Source organism: Phyllobates terribilis, unplaced genomic scaffold (assembly GCF_046119375.1).
Source record: "Phyllobates terribilis strain yellow unplaced genomic scaffold, ASM4611937v1 Scaffold_2__4_contigs__length_985480577, whole genome shotgun sequence".
In the NCBI taxonomy this organism is placed as follows: Eukaryota; Metazoa; Chordata; class Amphibia; order Anura; family Dendrobatidae; genus Phyllobates; species Phyllobates terribilis.
In genome coordinates, this window is record NW_027362762.1 from 298,091,906 (window position 1) to 298,108,507 (window position 16,602).

Here is a 16,602-nt window from a genome sequence, read left to right on the forward strand (position 1 = left end):
GGGCACATTACAAGTGAGAATATGAAGACGTAGCGTCTGTAAATACTACATCAAAGGAAGGTTCTTTCCACCATCTTACAGATGTTCTGAGGTTCTACAACTTGGGTATGCTTGTCAAGTGCTAAACTGCACAAATCTTTAAATAATTGGATGTCAACGTCTGCTGAACGCAGGTCGTTTGTGTCCCATCTAAACATGTTGTTGCGTCTTATTCTTTAGCTTAGAAGGAGTAGGTGGGAGGACAAGATTTGTCATGACATTCGATTGAGAAGGCTGCTAACAGGATTAGAAAGCAGCTGTCACTTTGTGTTACTTAGAGTCAAGGCCAAACATACAAATTTATAAGATGAAAACTTAGAGGTGAAAGCTGAAGACGGCCATAGAGACAGGAAGGAGAAGTTGCTCTTTCAGCAGGATAATGTAGATATACAAGTTTTACATAACTGCTGCATCAACTTGACAGCGGGATCCCATAAATTGTGTAAAAACAAATAATTAATTGCAAACTTTCACATTTACTAATGTCCATTGTCCTACATTTTTTCTTGTAAATAGAAAAAAAAAATATTTGTGCTAAATTTCTTAGTTATCAATTAAAGTGTGCCACAAAGATAGTTTGACAATTGCAGAACTCACCATTTGTAATTCACAAGTCTGAGATTGTAGTTAAAGGCTCCTATTCCTCAGGCTCATGGTTCTGGGTCTAGCACTTTATTATTGTGGCACGTTCTGCACCTTTATTTTTTTTTTTTATTAAACAAAACATTTTAGTTAAATCAAACCCGCCACTATAATGCTGCCATATGGGCAGCATAATACAAGTCCAGATTCAAGGGGATAATATTTAATAAAATAACGGTGTAGCAGTTATATTTTAAGAACTGTGTGATGGCTATTTAACGGATCTGTTTTCCTTAGACTTCAATGTTAAAAAAAACAAACAGATTCAGTTGTAATAATTTTTTTATTTAGCCGGACAAAAAAGTTGTGTCTGCACAACTTTTTTGTCAACGCATTGCTGCTGGATCTGTTCTAACGGATTATTACTGAACATAACCCTAAATCTGTGTTTAGTGAAGACAGACTGTTCTGTTGTTACGTTACTCAGATAGGAGATGAAAGTTGCTACTGATTATATGAAGAGGCAGAGCTCCAAACTCACCCTTCCTTTCTACATAGAATCTTACAAAAACCAGCTGTCATCTCCTTTTTGAGCAATGTAAAAATCTGTCTTCACTGACCACAAATTTTACCCAGAGATTGAACATTTTGAAAATGATCAGAAAGAAGCAGATTTCTCTGACAAGATATATTACACAATTTCTTGTTTTCATGTGCACTATTGATTTATGAAATAAAAATGTAAAAAATTGTTACGCTTTAGCACAGCAGTCCAGAATGAGATTGGCAAAGTTTAACTGCATTCAAATTCTTTTTCTCCCTTCTTTGCTGTCAGCATACTGCTAAACCAGCTCGGACAGACTAGTTGATAGGCATATGGATTTGTCAAACAGCACCTCACTAGCAGCTCAGTTTGTCAGTGGATTACTCTTCAACACCAAGAAGAATTGGAATGTATGGAGGATAGAAAAAGGGACAGGAATCCTGAGGCTTTGTTCTATAACACGGGTTTTTCCTGGCTCAGTGGTCAACACTATCGCTTTACGGCTATGAGCTCCTGGATTTGAACCCCACCAAGGACAACATCTGCAAGGAGTCTGTATGTTCTCCCCGTGTTTGCATGGGTTTCCTCCCACACTCCAAAGACCTACTGATAGGGAATGTAAATTGTGAGCCCCAATGGGGACAGCAAAGATAATGTCTGTAAAGTGCTGCAGTATATGATGGTGCTATGTAAGCAAGTAAAATAATTAAAAAAATAATAAAGGCCACCTCATTGGCCAAATTGTCGTGTGTCTCTGCACACTTTATTGTGAATTGAAAAAAAGATTTTGATTAGGTCCATTGGCAATTTCTTTTTCTTTTTTCGAGTGGGGGGTATTTTGCTATCCATAGGATTGGGGATAACTTACTGAACATGGAGGATCTGATTGCTAGGACCCACAGCATTTTTGAGACTGAGGCTCTGGATTCCGGAAGTCAGGTTCGGCAGAGCTTAATCTTGAATTGAATGCAGGAGAGTATGCTCTACTCCATTCTCGGTCTATGGGACTGTCGGAGAAAGAGTACAGAACTCATTTCTGGCAGTCCTAAATTGCATCTGAACACTAGCTTGGAAAGATATGGAGAGAAATCTCCTGGTGTGAGTTTATGGAGGAAAACTGGTACAAGCAATAAAAAGTATTTTTAGTATATAAAATGGTTTTTATATATAATATATATATATATATATATATATATATATATAATATATATATATATATATGTATATATATATATATATATATATATATATATACACACATATATAATGCACACACACAGATATTAACTTATGGAACATGTAGAATATCTGCAAGTTCATGGTCAAAGATATTCACATTTACATGAAGGATAAAAAGGTGCGACTTGGCAAACTGTGGTTACTAGACTTAAGATGCTGGGTACGGACATTACGAAGATATAAGAGCAGAAGACTACAGACCAAGCTTTAGTCTAAATAACAGCTTAAAAAAGGCTAGTGTCTGGGATATATATTGTGTGTTCTTGTTTGGTATATTAGTCATCAACCGATATTAATACTCTAATCATTTCAAAGTGTTGTAATTATTCAAGTGATTTCGTTAACAAAACATTCATGTGTTATAATGGTCAAACTATAGGTGTCTGGCAAACTTTATCCTAGGCTCATTGATTTAAATGTATCATTGTCTTAGTCTCTGTTCATGACTGCTGTTATTACAGGAGCCAGGACTGGTATGATCAATTTATGGTATAATGGATTGATAAAAAATGTTAATTTTATTTATGTTTTAATAGAACAGCAGACTTCAGTATTATGTACCATAAAGATACAATGAAAACCAGACAGAACAGACCAAAATAGACCAATGTGAACTAAGCCTTAGTCAGTTAGTCTTGTTAAAGTTAAAAAATAGTTACACAGAGAGATAAAGTGTCAAAAGAATTGGTGAAATGAAATAGAAATGAAGATAGAAAAGTGAGAAATTATTAAATCAATTAAATGAGATTTCAGATACAGTACAATGATGTGAACCAAACATAGAATACTATTTTTGAGTTTATTCTTATAAAGGCTGAACTGTACGGTAAAGAGGCTTTAATTTATGCAACCTTCATATCGATAGTCTTCAAGAAAGAAGAAACCTATTACTATATTTTTTTTTGCTAATTTCAGCATATTTTAATTTTTGAAATCATGTAGCATTCCTTTGCTACTAAATGGGGTTTATAATGATGAGTAGGTTTAGCTTTGATAAGTTATGTTGGTTCATTTATGGAATTAAGTCTACTCATGTTTACAGAAATTAGGTCATTATAATATGAAAAGTATTAAATTATTGGGGATGGGGATATGTTGTGTGCAATTTAATCTGTGTAAATAACTATCAATGGCTCCCAAAAGTAGTTTGTAGACCCCTTGCTTTTTGCTGAGACACATTAAAGACTTTTGGCCTGGCTGCTTTACTGAATATAATAAAATACCCATGCCAAATCTTCCTAGAAACAAAAGAAGAGAAAGAGCTGAAGGATTCAACCCCCCACCCACTCCCAATGCAACTTTCTTACAATGATAACTTTACTTTGAATTGCTTCAGTAGGGAAACAGTACAAAGGTCTGACATGTATGTTTCTCATTCTTGGTAACCATACATACACACATATATCCTTCATTCCCAATCCAGCGATTGGATGCACTGTGCTCCTTCATTAAATCGATATTAAAGACCATGAACGACTTGGAGTCCACAGCCTTGAATATAACAACAATTCAAAAGCGCTCTGTTCTTCTGCACTCAGGCATGCTGACTGTTTGAATCTCCCACTGTCTATAAGCAGAAGAAATGGGTTTCACACAATGTAAGATAAGGTGAATCAATTTTTTACAGTCTGCTTTCTAGTCCCTTCACAGGAAGTATACAGAAGCAAAGTATTTAAATTTAACTTTGGGGGATTTATTCAGCAAAGAACAATAAAAAATTTGGCAAAGATAACCCTCAAAATTTTTAAACTGTATGCCAGGACTCAAAACGCAAAATCTGTGAAATTAAGAGGATCCCGCATCAATGATTAAACTGAACATCATTGTGCAGGTAAAAGACTGACTAACATGGCTCCCACAGGGAAAATTCCAACTGAACTGTAGATCCTGCTCCAAATGATATAATAAATGTGGTAAAAAAATGTATTTCCCTTAAAGAATATTCATAGTCAATTACAGAAACAAAAGGAAGCCGTAGACAACCGGTGTAGTACATCTTTCACAGCTATGCAAGGTTCCAGGTCTCTAAACTCTACCTTGGGAAATGCAAAATGTGTACAGTGGAAGAGATATTTCTATGGATTTGCAATGCTGTGAATTTATAAATATCACTTAATTAAAAATATATGTATTTAGATTATTTTTTTCACAATTTCAGATGTCTAAACCTTTCATAGACATGTTGGGGGTAAAACATAGGATTGCACAAAAGTAAACTTCAGTTTCACAATTGTGGCAAATTATGACATCCTATGATTTATTAATAAAACATGCGCACACGGAGATGGAACTTTCTTAGACTGAATTGACTTTAGTATACTTGAACTGTTAACTTCTCCTGGTGATATTTTATCTGTGACCTAGAATACAAAACAGTGAGACAATACAAAAGTGCAGATGTAAGAGGCCCACCTAGGCTGCTGTGAAAATTCTGAGCATTTCATATCCTTTGGTTCCTTACCCTTTTAGGATAGCTTTGTGTCTTTTCTGAGCAGATCTGAATTCTCTCACTGTAAATAGCATGAATTCATCACCCTTCCCTTGAAGTACTTCCTCACATTTCCCGAGAGCCTCCCACCCTCTAGTTTCAGAAGGTGACCTCTTGCTTCCCTCCTGTACCTTGCTGAAACCTTTGATATATATGAACTTTTTATTATTTTTAACATATCCTTTTCCCTTCACTGAAAAATGTCTTGGCTTCTCGTTGCATTTTGTCTGAGCATTTAATTAAAGGATTGATCACCGCTGTCAAAATGAAATTGGTTAAAAATGGAGGATAAATATCACCCTAATTTTACTAAAATATGCCTCTTATAACTACAAAACTGTTAATATCCGTTTACAATTACATTTGTATTATAACAAACCCCCAGCATAATATATATATATATACACTTATTCATGCACCAGGAACTATATAACAGTAGCATAAGTAATAATAGGACTGATCTCAAAGCTTATACTTAGTCAATGCTATTATACCATGTGCTGACTATAGGAAAGGTATGCCTCCTGGAAGACCGTACCAAGTCACTGGAGTCATCTGCATGAGAACAGTTTATAAGCTGAATGCCTCTCATAGGTCTGCTCTATGCTTCCACATCTATACAGACCTGGTGCCTCCCAAAGCACATTGGAAACATGACAGTAGATTGTGTCCTTATAGAGACTAGATACAAGAACACTAGGGTAGAACAGGATTTTTTAGGTCTTTTAATCAGACAAAGGAACAAAAAGGATATGTATTTATGTGACTATTAATGGAATGAAAAAAAAAAAGCTAAATATTTAAAAAAAAATTTTTTTGACAGCATACATATAATAAAAGTCAGTGGCACTCACCATATCACCAGGTTTGACGGAAACAGCCACCACTGACCCGGGCATCGGTGATCTCAGGATGCTACTGGTGTCCTCTTCTACCTTCTCCGGCATGTACTTGCTGAGCTCGGCTGCATGCTTCGTCAACACTTGCAGTTTATACTTAAAATTAACAAAAGAAATTCCCCAGTTAGTTCATTTACACTACGAGATACTTCCAGTTCATACATTATGTGATTATCGAGGGAATTCCATTTACTGCTGAAATACCGATAGTTTGGACATTTTATTATGAAAAAGTTTACTTCTTAAAATCTAAAGGTATAGAGAGTATTTTTTTTTATACACATACATATATTGATATATTTTACACTTTCTCATGCGACAAATTTCATTTACAAATTTAATTCCGTATTATGGGATGGAAAATGAATGCTAAGACAGATTCGCAGCCATTCACAACAGACTTTCGGTTCTTGAGATGCATATGTTACCATTGTATAACTTAGTAACTACAATCAGCATTTCTAACAGTTGCTCATCCCAAGAAATCATTAGTGAGAGATCATTTTATCTTTTAGCATATAACCTGATAAATTAGCGATTAATATTATGAATAGCAACAATAAAATTCATATTAAATCACTCTCCTTCATTATATTAGTGAGAATGAACAGGGATTGTTCTAAATTAACTGTATTGGTTTCTAGGATCCTGGAGCTGGATATTCATGAGTGAGATAATCATGCTATATTCAAGGAGTCCGTTCATGGTTTCAACTCAAGAAACATGCACGCACAAAAGGAGAGAAAAAAAGTCAGATCCTTGACCATAATCTACCCTTCCACCAGTAGATGGCAGTAGGTCTCTTTGCGATGACAGACTGGTCCGCTCAGGCTTTGCCATGGAGAGATTGATAGCGGTGTAGGATTTAAAGTCACACATCGTGCAGTTTGCACACGTAACACAGATTTACATTTCTGTGGTGTTTAGGTATTTGAACACTGGCCAAGTATTGGAAAGGTTTTATACTTTAGGCTGTGAATATTTTGTGACAGTTGAGAGTAATTTATTTTCTATTCAATTCTTACTATTGATATCTAATAATCGGGGGGGGATAGGTCATTTATAATTCTAAGAGTAGTCTTAGGTTAAACAATGTCACGCAGCCGTCTCACATGTTACATGGGAATGCTGACAACTAGTCATGTCAGAAGCTTGAAATGTATAAGAAAATGGAATACATCTAATCAAAGCAACGGCGGGTAATTTACATTCCTTAATGAAATAAGCTTTACAATGTTAAGGAAACATTTTTCCATTTATCGCTCAGGCTTACATTTTAAATAGAAATATGGGTAATCGCTAGTAAAGCTGTTAAGATTTGATAACGTGTTGCTTGTCCAATTCCCCTAATCTGACAGTCTGAATAATAACATCTTGGGCATGTATTTTTCCCCTCTCTTGAGTGTGTGTTTTGCAATCAAGAAATACAAGTATCTGCCAGATTCTGAAGGATATGATCCTTAAGTAAAATTACAGTGCAAATAAAAGCTTTTTGCTCCAATTAAAATTTGCCTGACTCATAAGTGGCAGGGAAATAAAGCAAGCCAAGTGCATTTTCCTGTCAATCTAATAAACATTCAGTGCAGAGGGACTATTTATCAAAGATAAATTGTACTTAAAAGTCATTCATTAAACCTATGGGGGGGGGAATATAATTACACAAAATTGCAGAGTTTCAGGATCTGTGGATGTCGCCTGAATCCCGCTTATGGTTTTTAAACAATAAAATACATAGAAAACGCCAGTATGTATGGTCTGGAATCACCATGTAACTTTATACCATCTGCTTTCCAATAAAGGTGGAGAATTACACAATTGCTGGCGTTCAGTTTACACCGCAGCTACATAAAGATCTTGCTCATCTTTGTTTTATTGTTTCAGGGTGAAATGCAATCTTGGTATTTAAGTGTCTGTAGTTCTAAATCTCGTACATAAAGCTACAAATGAATACAAGTAACTATATTCATTGACCTGTAATATTTGTCTGATATCTAGTACTCACAGACTTACATAATATATGAAAATCTGTAAAAAGTAGAATGGCATCCAGCACTATGTTTATTATAGAAATATAGCATAATATCAGAATGAAGGTTACTGTAAACCTCATTGTATCAATATTGGCTGGAATTCACTATTCTGAAAGCAGTAGGCCAGTAACTAGGCTGCCCACCTTAGAGAGACGCTTTGGGGTGCGACATCATGGGTGTTGATCTCAGACATATAAAGTAATCCCTCCTTGTTATCATACCATTGAATGATAAAACCAAACACAAAGTAAAACATAAATAAAAATAAGGGAATAAAGATATGTTCACATGTGGCAGACGACCTCTGCACAAATGTCTGGACAGAAGCAAACATCCTACAGTGCCATAAATAGAATGGGATGGCATATGGAATAGCAGGCAATCAGGTAATGTTAAAGCAGCATAATTATCTGGATATGAAATAATACTTAGCCAAGAAGTAATATCATCGCTATATTATATAACAATTTTATATACAGTTATTCAGCACATGGTTCATGGCAATTGCAATGGATGTAAAAGTTACTATTGTCTAGTCAAGGAATATAAAACATCTGTCACATGCATCTTTAGCAGCATTTTCACATACCGCTGCTACGAGCGAGAGCCTGACTTTCTCTAGCCACTGTTTGTAGTGCTCAATTGCTCTTGTTGTGACAGGCTGTAGTGAAGGGGTAACACTCCTCCCGTCACATGGCAAAATGCTCAAAACTCCATACTTACATAAGACAAAGGAAGATCATTCCTCATCAGCTTGAGCCTAAAAAGTGGGTATCCGGCAGTGGGTAGAAAGAGAAGCATTAAGCGCCCGATTTTGTCTTGTGGTATTCGTTGATGTCCTTCAAAATGATGTGGGTCATGAATTTTGGGCAAAATAACAACAACAAAAAAGTATAATTTTTGTCTTTTTGCATTGTGTTTTTGTATGTTTTTAGAACAAAAAGTCACATGTTCCACTAAAATTATGGAAAATGTGTTAAAAAATATCAGGCATACATAAAATCACTCCAGTGTGGGGGAACACTGGAAAACATTTGCATTAAAAAAAACGATGATGCTTTAAATAGTCGTAATGGATGATTTAGCGAAAAACGGAGCATGCGTTACTGACCATAATCCTTATGTGCTAATGGGACTAATAATAATAAGGATTATGGTCAATAATCGTGATCATCTTGGATTTAATTGGACTATCCTGAACAGCTGGTAGGCACGATATATAACGGTATACACCCATTAGCTGGTGAACGCCCCCTTTTGGACGAAGCCCAAGGTGAAATGGCGTCGTCGGGGTAGATAACAGCGCTATCATGCACAGACCTGCACATTAAGCTATGTAAGTACACTCCTTAAGATCATTCCATTGAAGGATATACCATATTCTACCTTATGATTGAAAGTCTTAGGTGCAATCACATTATCCTTGAGCATTCACAACATTAGGTATTGCATACAACAAACCTCTAAAAGAAACACTATTCTGGCACTGGCACTTATATATATATATATATATATATAGTTGTTGCAATATTATTTGTGATGTTTATAACACCAGGCATTATATTGGATAAATCTATAGAGAAATCCCTTTGGCACTAGCACTTTATTATATTTTGGGATTGTTGCAATATAAGATAATGATGGTATAGATGCAAATTTTTCCACTATATTTTTTTATTCTTTAGCACCTTAACAATCATTGTTACTGATCCATGGTATATTTATGTAGACCCTTATTTTTATATTACAGTTTGTAAATGCTAGCAAGCTGTCATAGTGAAAGTACCTGCTTTATATTTAAAAAAATATTTTACAAATAACAAATAAAAAATTGTTTAATTTTTAACCCAAAAATATTTTTTTTGTCATTTTCCTATGAAAACTGAGTGTAATTTATTCTAGTTTTATTGTTGTTGCCTATTATTTAGGACGTGGTAATATAAATTTGACATCTGAGTACAATAATCAGTATTTGCAAGCCAAAATCAGGAGTGGAACAGTCAGAGGAAAAGTAGACTAGAAACACATCACCACTTCTGCATTTTTCTCCCACTCCTGATATTGGCTTACAAATACAGAGGTAAAATACTGACCAAATACTGATAGTGTGAACATGGCCTAATAAGAGTTTTCAAGCCTCTTTGAACCTTGCTGCACACTAGAAATATAAAACAAATACCCCAAAGGTGTAGAACATAGTGTAGAACCTTGCTAGATCAAGTCATTCAGCTTTTAAAATAAATTAACTGAAAGATAATTACTGACCGATTCCCCTTCATAGTGTACAGGAAAATGTATTCTCAGAATGTCCAAAAGCAAATGATCGTAGTCATATTCTTACAGGTCACAGCGGGAAATACATATCTCTCTATATCACCAGACTTCAACGATCAAAATTTATTTCCAACAAATTCCACTTTCATCTATGCTGTTTGCAGAACTGTTATCTAATCTTAGACAATTCTCGCCCACACGGTCAACCAAAGGCACTGCAATGTGGTTTATTGTACCCTTGTGAGGCCACTATAATGTACATTATACTAAAACTAGCATTGTGACACATTTTGAAGCATAATGGAGGAAAATATTGCAGATCTATGGACTACCTGTGCAAATTTGATGACTCGCCTTGATATTTTACAGATATGTGCACACATTGTGCTTTTGCCGTGTTTTTATCCACTCAGTTTACCACAAAACCTGAAGGATTTCCTAGTACCAGAAAAGTGAATAAGAATCCTGAAGTCTCATTCACACGTTGCTTATTTGTGACTTGCAGATTTGGTGCAGATTTAAATCTGTTGTATGTCAATTCTTTCAGCATTTTTGCTGCAGATTTCGCCCATACTAATGGGTGCGGAAAAATATGCACCAAAAACACAAGTAAAAAACGCGGCAAAAACACACATAATTTACACTATGTTTGTCCTGCCAACACATCAGGATTTTCTGCTGTAAATCCTGAACGCGTGCACATACACGTTAAAAAATATAGTTTTCCACCTTCTGTAATTATGTTATTTACAATGGAAAATGTGACTACTTCACTGGCATTATTTTAACCCATCAGGCCATTTCAGACTGCGCCACAATGTAAAGGTAGAGGGAGATGAGCAGATAAGTGGGGTGGGGATTATTTTCATTGAATGGAATTATTACGCATGGAAAATGTATGTGCGGATGCCGAGACCTCAGGGAGAGGGTACAATTTGCTTCACATTGTACGGAGTAATAAACATATACTTATCTTTTACACACTAACTGGAGTGGTCTTTTTTCTATTCCATGTACGATAGGTTTTGTTGGATTTACCATATTTGTCCAGAATGAGAAACCTAATCCTGTATGTTTCACAGTAAATTTGGATGGATTATGTCCAGCCTCAACGTGTTACTAAGAGCAGATAGATAATCTCCAACAATTTGTCACTAAAAGCTGTAGAAATCTTATATGAGCAAATTTACTTCAAACTGAAATTATGTCTCGCTGCTGCTAATATAGCAATAGTTTAATATATTAATGTCACATCAACTTGTATATATTGTATAACCATTTGTGAGATACCCTGTGAAAGTCTGAACTATGTGGCATGTAATCCCCTCACACAGCGATTACAGAGAGCACTGATCTCTTCTGTAAAATGTAAGAGCCTTAGCGAGTGCTGATGTCACTGCTGCCGTGAGAGTCATTCACAAAGTGTTCATGCTAGGAACATTTAGCTGTCAGTGAGGGGAAACACACCTGGATAGGAGGATCACGCCATGCATGAAATTTCGCCTGCCTGTATGTGAAAGCTCTGCATTATGTGAGCGAATGGTTCCTTCACCGGTAGAAAACCATATGCCATTTGGTTTTGTGTATGTAGCTGTTGACACAAGTTCTTGCATCTAAAGGCTAATTTACACTGAAGTCCCTTTATTTCTCTGCCAAAATCAGGACTGGATATCAACAGCTGCAAAATTAGTATTTTGCGTTAGCATTAAAAAAAAATAAAAAATAATAAGTAATAATAGTAAAAAGCTATTCCCTGTATTTGTTATTTATACTGTATACTTGGACACTAAAATGTATAGAACCTTTGTTTAACCAGAGGCATAATAAGACTGGTGAACCCCCATCTGAAACTTGCTACCATCTACCGTGCACCCGGTCAGGCGGCTGAAAGACTACAGTATAGGAAAGCAGCCGGTTCATAATGGTCAGTAATTTGTAGATGTGGCGATTCTGCGGCTGCTCCATCGGCGGCTTTACTAAGTGTACAGTGCCAAGGCGTAGCCATGATGTGCCTAAAATCAGCATTGTTATTCAACTCGGTGTAGTTTTCAGAAAGTGAATGTTAAATGATTGAATATTACTGGCCTTGCAGTTTTGCAGGTTCACCCGCAGAGCTGCACAGCTATTAACAATCAATCAATGATCAATTTTTAACAATCTGAAAACCACACCAGCCTCCACTTCAGTGTGGTTTTCTGGCAAGGCCTTAGCTGACTGTCAGCCGCTGTGTGGGAACATACTCTAAACAACGGAGTGTTTTCATCAGTCGGAAAAAGCAGAATCTAATGGTGGTGGGATACTGCCCTATTACATATCCCAGTGCCCCCATTGTTAGGATATTACCCCTATGCTTGTGAATGGGTATCCTCCGGTTTTCTCTGTGCAACCACTGACTGATGTGCCTCTGTGTGGATTGGAAGTCTTCTCATTGTCCCACCTTCACCAATACATGACTGGGTAACATTGGAACAGTGCTGGGCAGGCAAAGCAGCAGAAGATCCTGAGGTGGCTAAGCGATGTCATGACAAAGATGCTCCTCACAGAGGGAAAGTGTCATGAAGAGGAGGAAGCCAAAAAGTGTGATGCAAATCTGCATTAGGCAGCAGAAAATACAAGGGGGGGGGGGATATTGGGAGTGGTGAAGTTATGTTCCACCTGAAAGTGTTTAACACACCCCCTTCCCCTCAATACAAGCTGTGCCAGAATCATATATTCCAGTTGTTCCTCCTAGCTACACCTGTGATTTAACTACTAAAGTCTTAAGATAAAGCTTGTTAAACATTTATTTGGAAGGTGAAACTAAATTGAGCCAAGTGCCTCAAGCTTTAGCTCTAATAATTACTATGTAGCAGAATTTCCACTGCTCCATTGAAGATGGTAACAAACACTAGATGATTGTCAGTAGATCCATATGAAAATCTAATGAGTTTGGGGAAAGCTTGACTTTCCTCCAGAATCTGGAGTCTACTGAAGAGAAGGGCTGGACATATTAAATATTGATATGCCTGATCCTTGGTTTCCAAGAGATACTCAGAGTCAGAAGTATTTGACGGGCCCTTTTCCTATAGTAGTAAACATTGCATGTTAGGGCTAAACTTTTAGGTTACTTACAGATTATGTCTGCCACCTACTTGTGGAGGAATGGAGGCCTACAAATGAGGACAAAGATGATACGACCTATAAAAACTTGATGAGCTTTTCAAAAGGTCTAGATTCCAATTGTAAGATGACTTGCTATTTGAAATATACTTACGGTAATATACTATAATGCACTTATTTATAGCCATCTACAATGTAGCCGTGGTATCAGTAGTTTACCGTCTAAAATTTCAAGGAAATCTTACCAATTAGAAATTCAAATTACTTTTTTTTTTTTTTAAAGATTGTAGTGATTTTCAAGATTTCCACTTGCTTTTGATCAGCCAGTCTGAACAAAACATATGCTGTTTGGCTTGATACCACTAGTTAAAGTAATTTATAATATGAAATCCACAGCCCTATGAACCATTATCATTGACTTCTAAAAGTTATATTCCAATCATTACATTACCTGGCAATATGATGGAGAATTGAACCAACTATAGGCTTTTATTACAGCAGGCAGACTCTAGCTATTGAGACAAGTAGAGATTCTGATTACTGAAAATAGGGGTCTCAAATTGGGGCCACATAAAGAGATTTGTTATTAATGAGTTTGTTTTAACAAGACATCCTATTTTGATATCTTAAAGCCATATGCCCAATTAAGCCAAAAGGACATCACAGAAGTGTATTCGCCGCTCGGGAACTCTTTAATAGCCATAGCAGAAGAGAACGACTAAAGAAAATACTTCTACCCCAGCAGACTTGGCTCTGTGTTATATGTTCCATTATTCACTTCAAACTCCCACGACAATAACGGCTGATAACCTGGGATGTCAAAATTCATGTCCACAGCAATCGCCATAGTGCTGAGGCTTCCTTTAAACAAGGGCCTCTGGGGTGGAGATAAAAAATATTTATAGAAAAGGGTTATTAAGGAATACCTATTTGTTTTACATACCTTTAAGACACATCAATTAGATAAAATTAATGTGGTACAGTTGCTGGTACCTCAAGAGATTCTTGGAATTTGTAGTTCTTATACTTAGTGTGGCCTCCCATGATTGGTTCTACAAAGGGAATATTGAATCTGTACTAATGACAAGCCCTTTACATTTTATCATATAGTAACGAGTAGCCATCCAATTTTAAAATTGATGGGGATCCAAGTTTTTGTATCTTTAAAAGGTGTCCAGGGAAAAGAAGGAATCTCCTATACACAGGATAGGTGAGAACTTGTCGATTGGTGGAGGTCCAAGTGCTGGGAACCTCAACGATTGGCAGAACGGTGAACTTTTCTCTCAGTTGGAATGGAGCAGCAGTGTGCATGTGCAGCCGCCACTCCATTCATTACCCCCATGGGGCTGTGGAGTTTTTCTGGCAGCTCCATAGAGAATGTATGGAGCAACAAGTCAGTGGTCTATTTTGTAACATAGATAAAAGTCCAGTAGGGACTGTGCCGATCTATGCGGGTCCCAGCAGACACCCACCGATTAGCAAATTATCACCTATTAGATAGGTGATAACTTGTTTTCAATGGACCACCCCTTTCGTGACCTGAGCTTTATGACTACCATATCATAATAGAAAGTTTTCTGTGGAAAAACTTTGAAAGCTCTGTCCCGCCTTAGACATTTATGGCATACTAATAGGATATTGAAACTTCTTAAACTAAAACTTATAAACTTATTCCCTAATGTCAAAAATCATTGATGCCAGTCCTGTGTTGTATAAACACACACACACACACCTGATGTATCATGTCACATGATTCCCTTTGATAGATCATGTGATAGTTCACGTGAAATTAATTTTGCACAATATTAATATATTATAATCATTTTTTTACATTATTTGTATGACTTAATATTGAGCACAATTAAGTATGCTGACATCCTTTATATACAGTATGAGACCCTACACACAATATGAGCTGCCACATAATCCTCCTATACACAGTGGGAGGAGGCCGCACGGCGCCCCCCAGATACAGCGGGAGGAGGCCGCACGGCGCCCCCCAGATACAGCGGGAGGCCGCACGGCGCCCCCCCAGATACAGCGGGAGGAGGCCGCACGCAGTCACGCACACACACAAACATATACAGACATATACATACACGCATAAACACATTTGAAACACAAAAATACATATAAACAGACATCACACAATGATATCGGCACACATAGACACACTGTGACACGCACGCACACACATGCACACACGTCACTCACCATCCCCCGGCTCGGCTCCAGATGTCGTCCAGCTCCTCTTCGGTGCAGCAGTGCAGGGCACACTGAGTGACGTCACACTAGTCGACACGGCCGCGCACAGGGCCGTGTCTCCTAGCTGTGACGCGGCCGGGCCAGCACAAGCACACAGGGAAGTTAACAGGTGCAGCGCTGACCCGGCCAAAGAAGAAGCAGCAGCCCTGCGCCGCTGCAGGGGGAGCGGTCCGGGGGCCCCCTGCCTCTGTCTGCCGCATTGGCGCAGCCGCGCCACGCATATTATAATGAGGGCAATCCGGCCATGGGCCCCCCGGAGCCCCAGCCCAGATTGCCCTCATTATAATCCGCCTATGAATGTAACCAATGCAAACCATGCAGTGGGACCCATGCATTTCCTTACCACTCATCTCTCTTGGATCAACAACAACAACAAAAAAATATAATGTCTGGTAGATAACACAGAGCACCTCTCATCAGCAGTAATGTGGAAGCGGGAAAACAGAACAACACAAATTAGTCATTTTCTTTATCAGCAGCAACATCAGTCCCTTGAAAGCTGACCTGCGGAGAGAACAGATTGCTACACCATGTTAGCCTTCAGTAACAGCATAAACCAGAAAAAGACTAATTCAAGATAACAAAAGCACCTAAGGTGTTCCAGTGCCACCACACAATGCAATTAAAGATTTAAATGCTTCATAGTTTTACATATTTAGCACTGAAGGTCATGTTGCGCTTTGGAAAAAAAAGTGCCAGGGGTAAAACCAATGCAAGATGCAGCCTTCTGCTCTAGTAGACAAGTTGAATAGCCCAAGCAATAAACACATCCACACAAAAACATTTAACGTGAAAGCTTGTAGACGTCCTTCTCTTGGAATAACACGCAAGATGAACAAGGTAAATGAGCAGATAGCTGTTGGGAAGCCATGTGAGCTGCACGGCGGTGTACATCTGCACTCACTACACTAGCCTGTTAGCATAATGCTTTGACAACTCCATCAGCGCGGTCTCAAGGTAGCTGTCAATCAGGATGCATCATTTAATTCAACAGTACTCAAAGGATTTTCCCTTGCAACCCACATGACAGCACATCTACAGCTCTATTTACATCCAGAAGCCAGTTGTGTTTGCAGTGCTGCTGTAATTATAGGAAAGGAGAAAACACGTGCAACAGGTAGCAATGTTATCCGGATTGTGATT

The 16,602-nt window shown here is 37.6% G+C and overlaps 1 protein-coding gene across 1 annotated transcript in view; it reads right to left on the reverse strand.

The window, feature by feature from the left end:
- PCCA (propionyl-CoA carboxylase subunit alpha) overlaps nucleotides 1–16,602 on the reverse strand; it is a 578,010-nt gene that overhangs the window by 14,141 nt on the left and 547,267 nt on the right. The window contains exon 22 of the mRNA XM_073670397.1: nucleotides 5,747–5,887. Coding sequence (XP_073526498.1) covers nucleotides 5,747–5,887 — 141 coding nt within the window. The remainder of the gene's footprint in view (nucleotides 1–5,746; nucleotides 5,888–16,602) is intronic.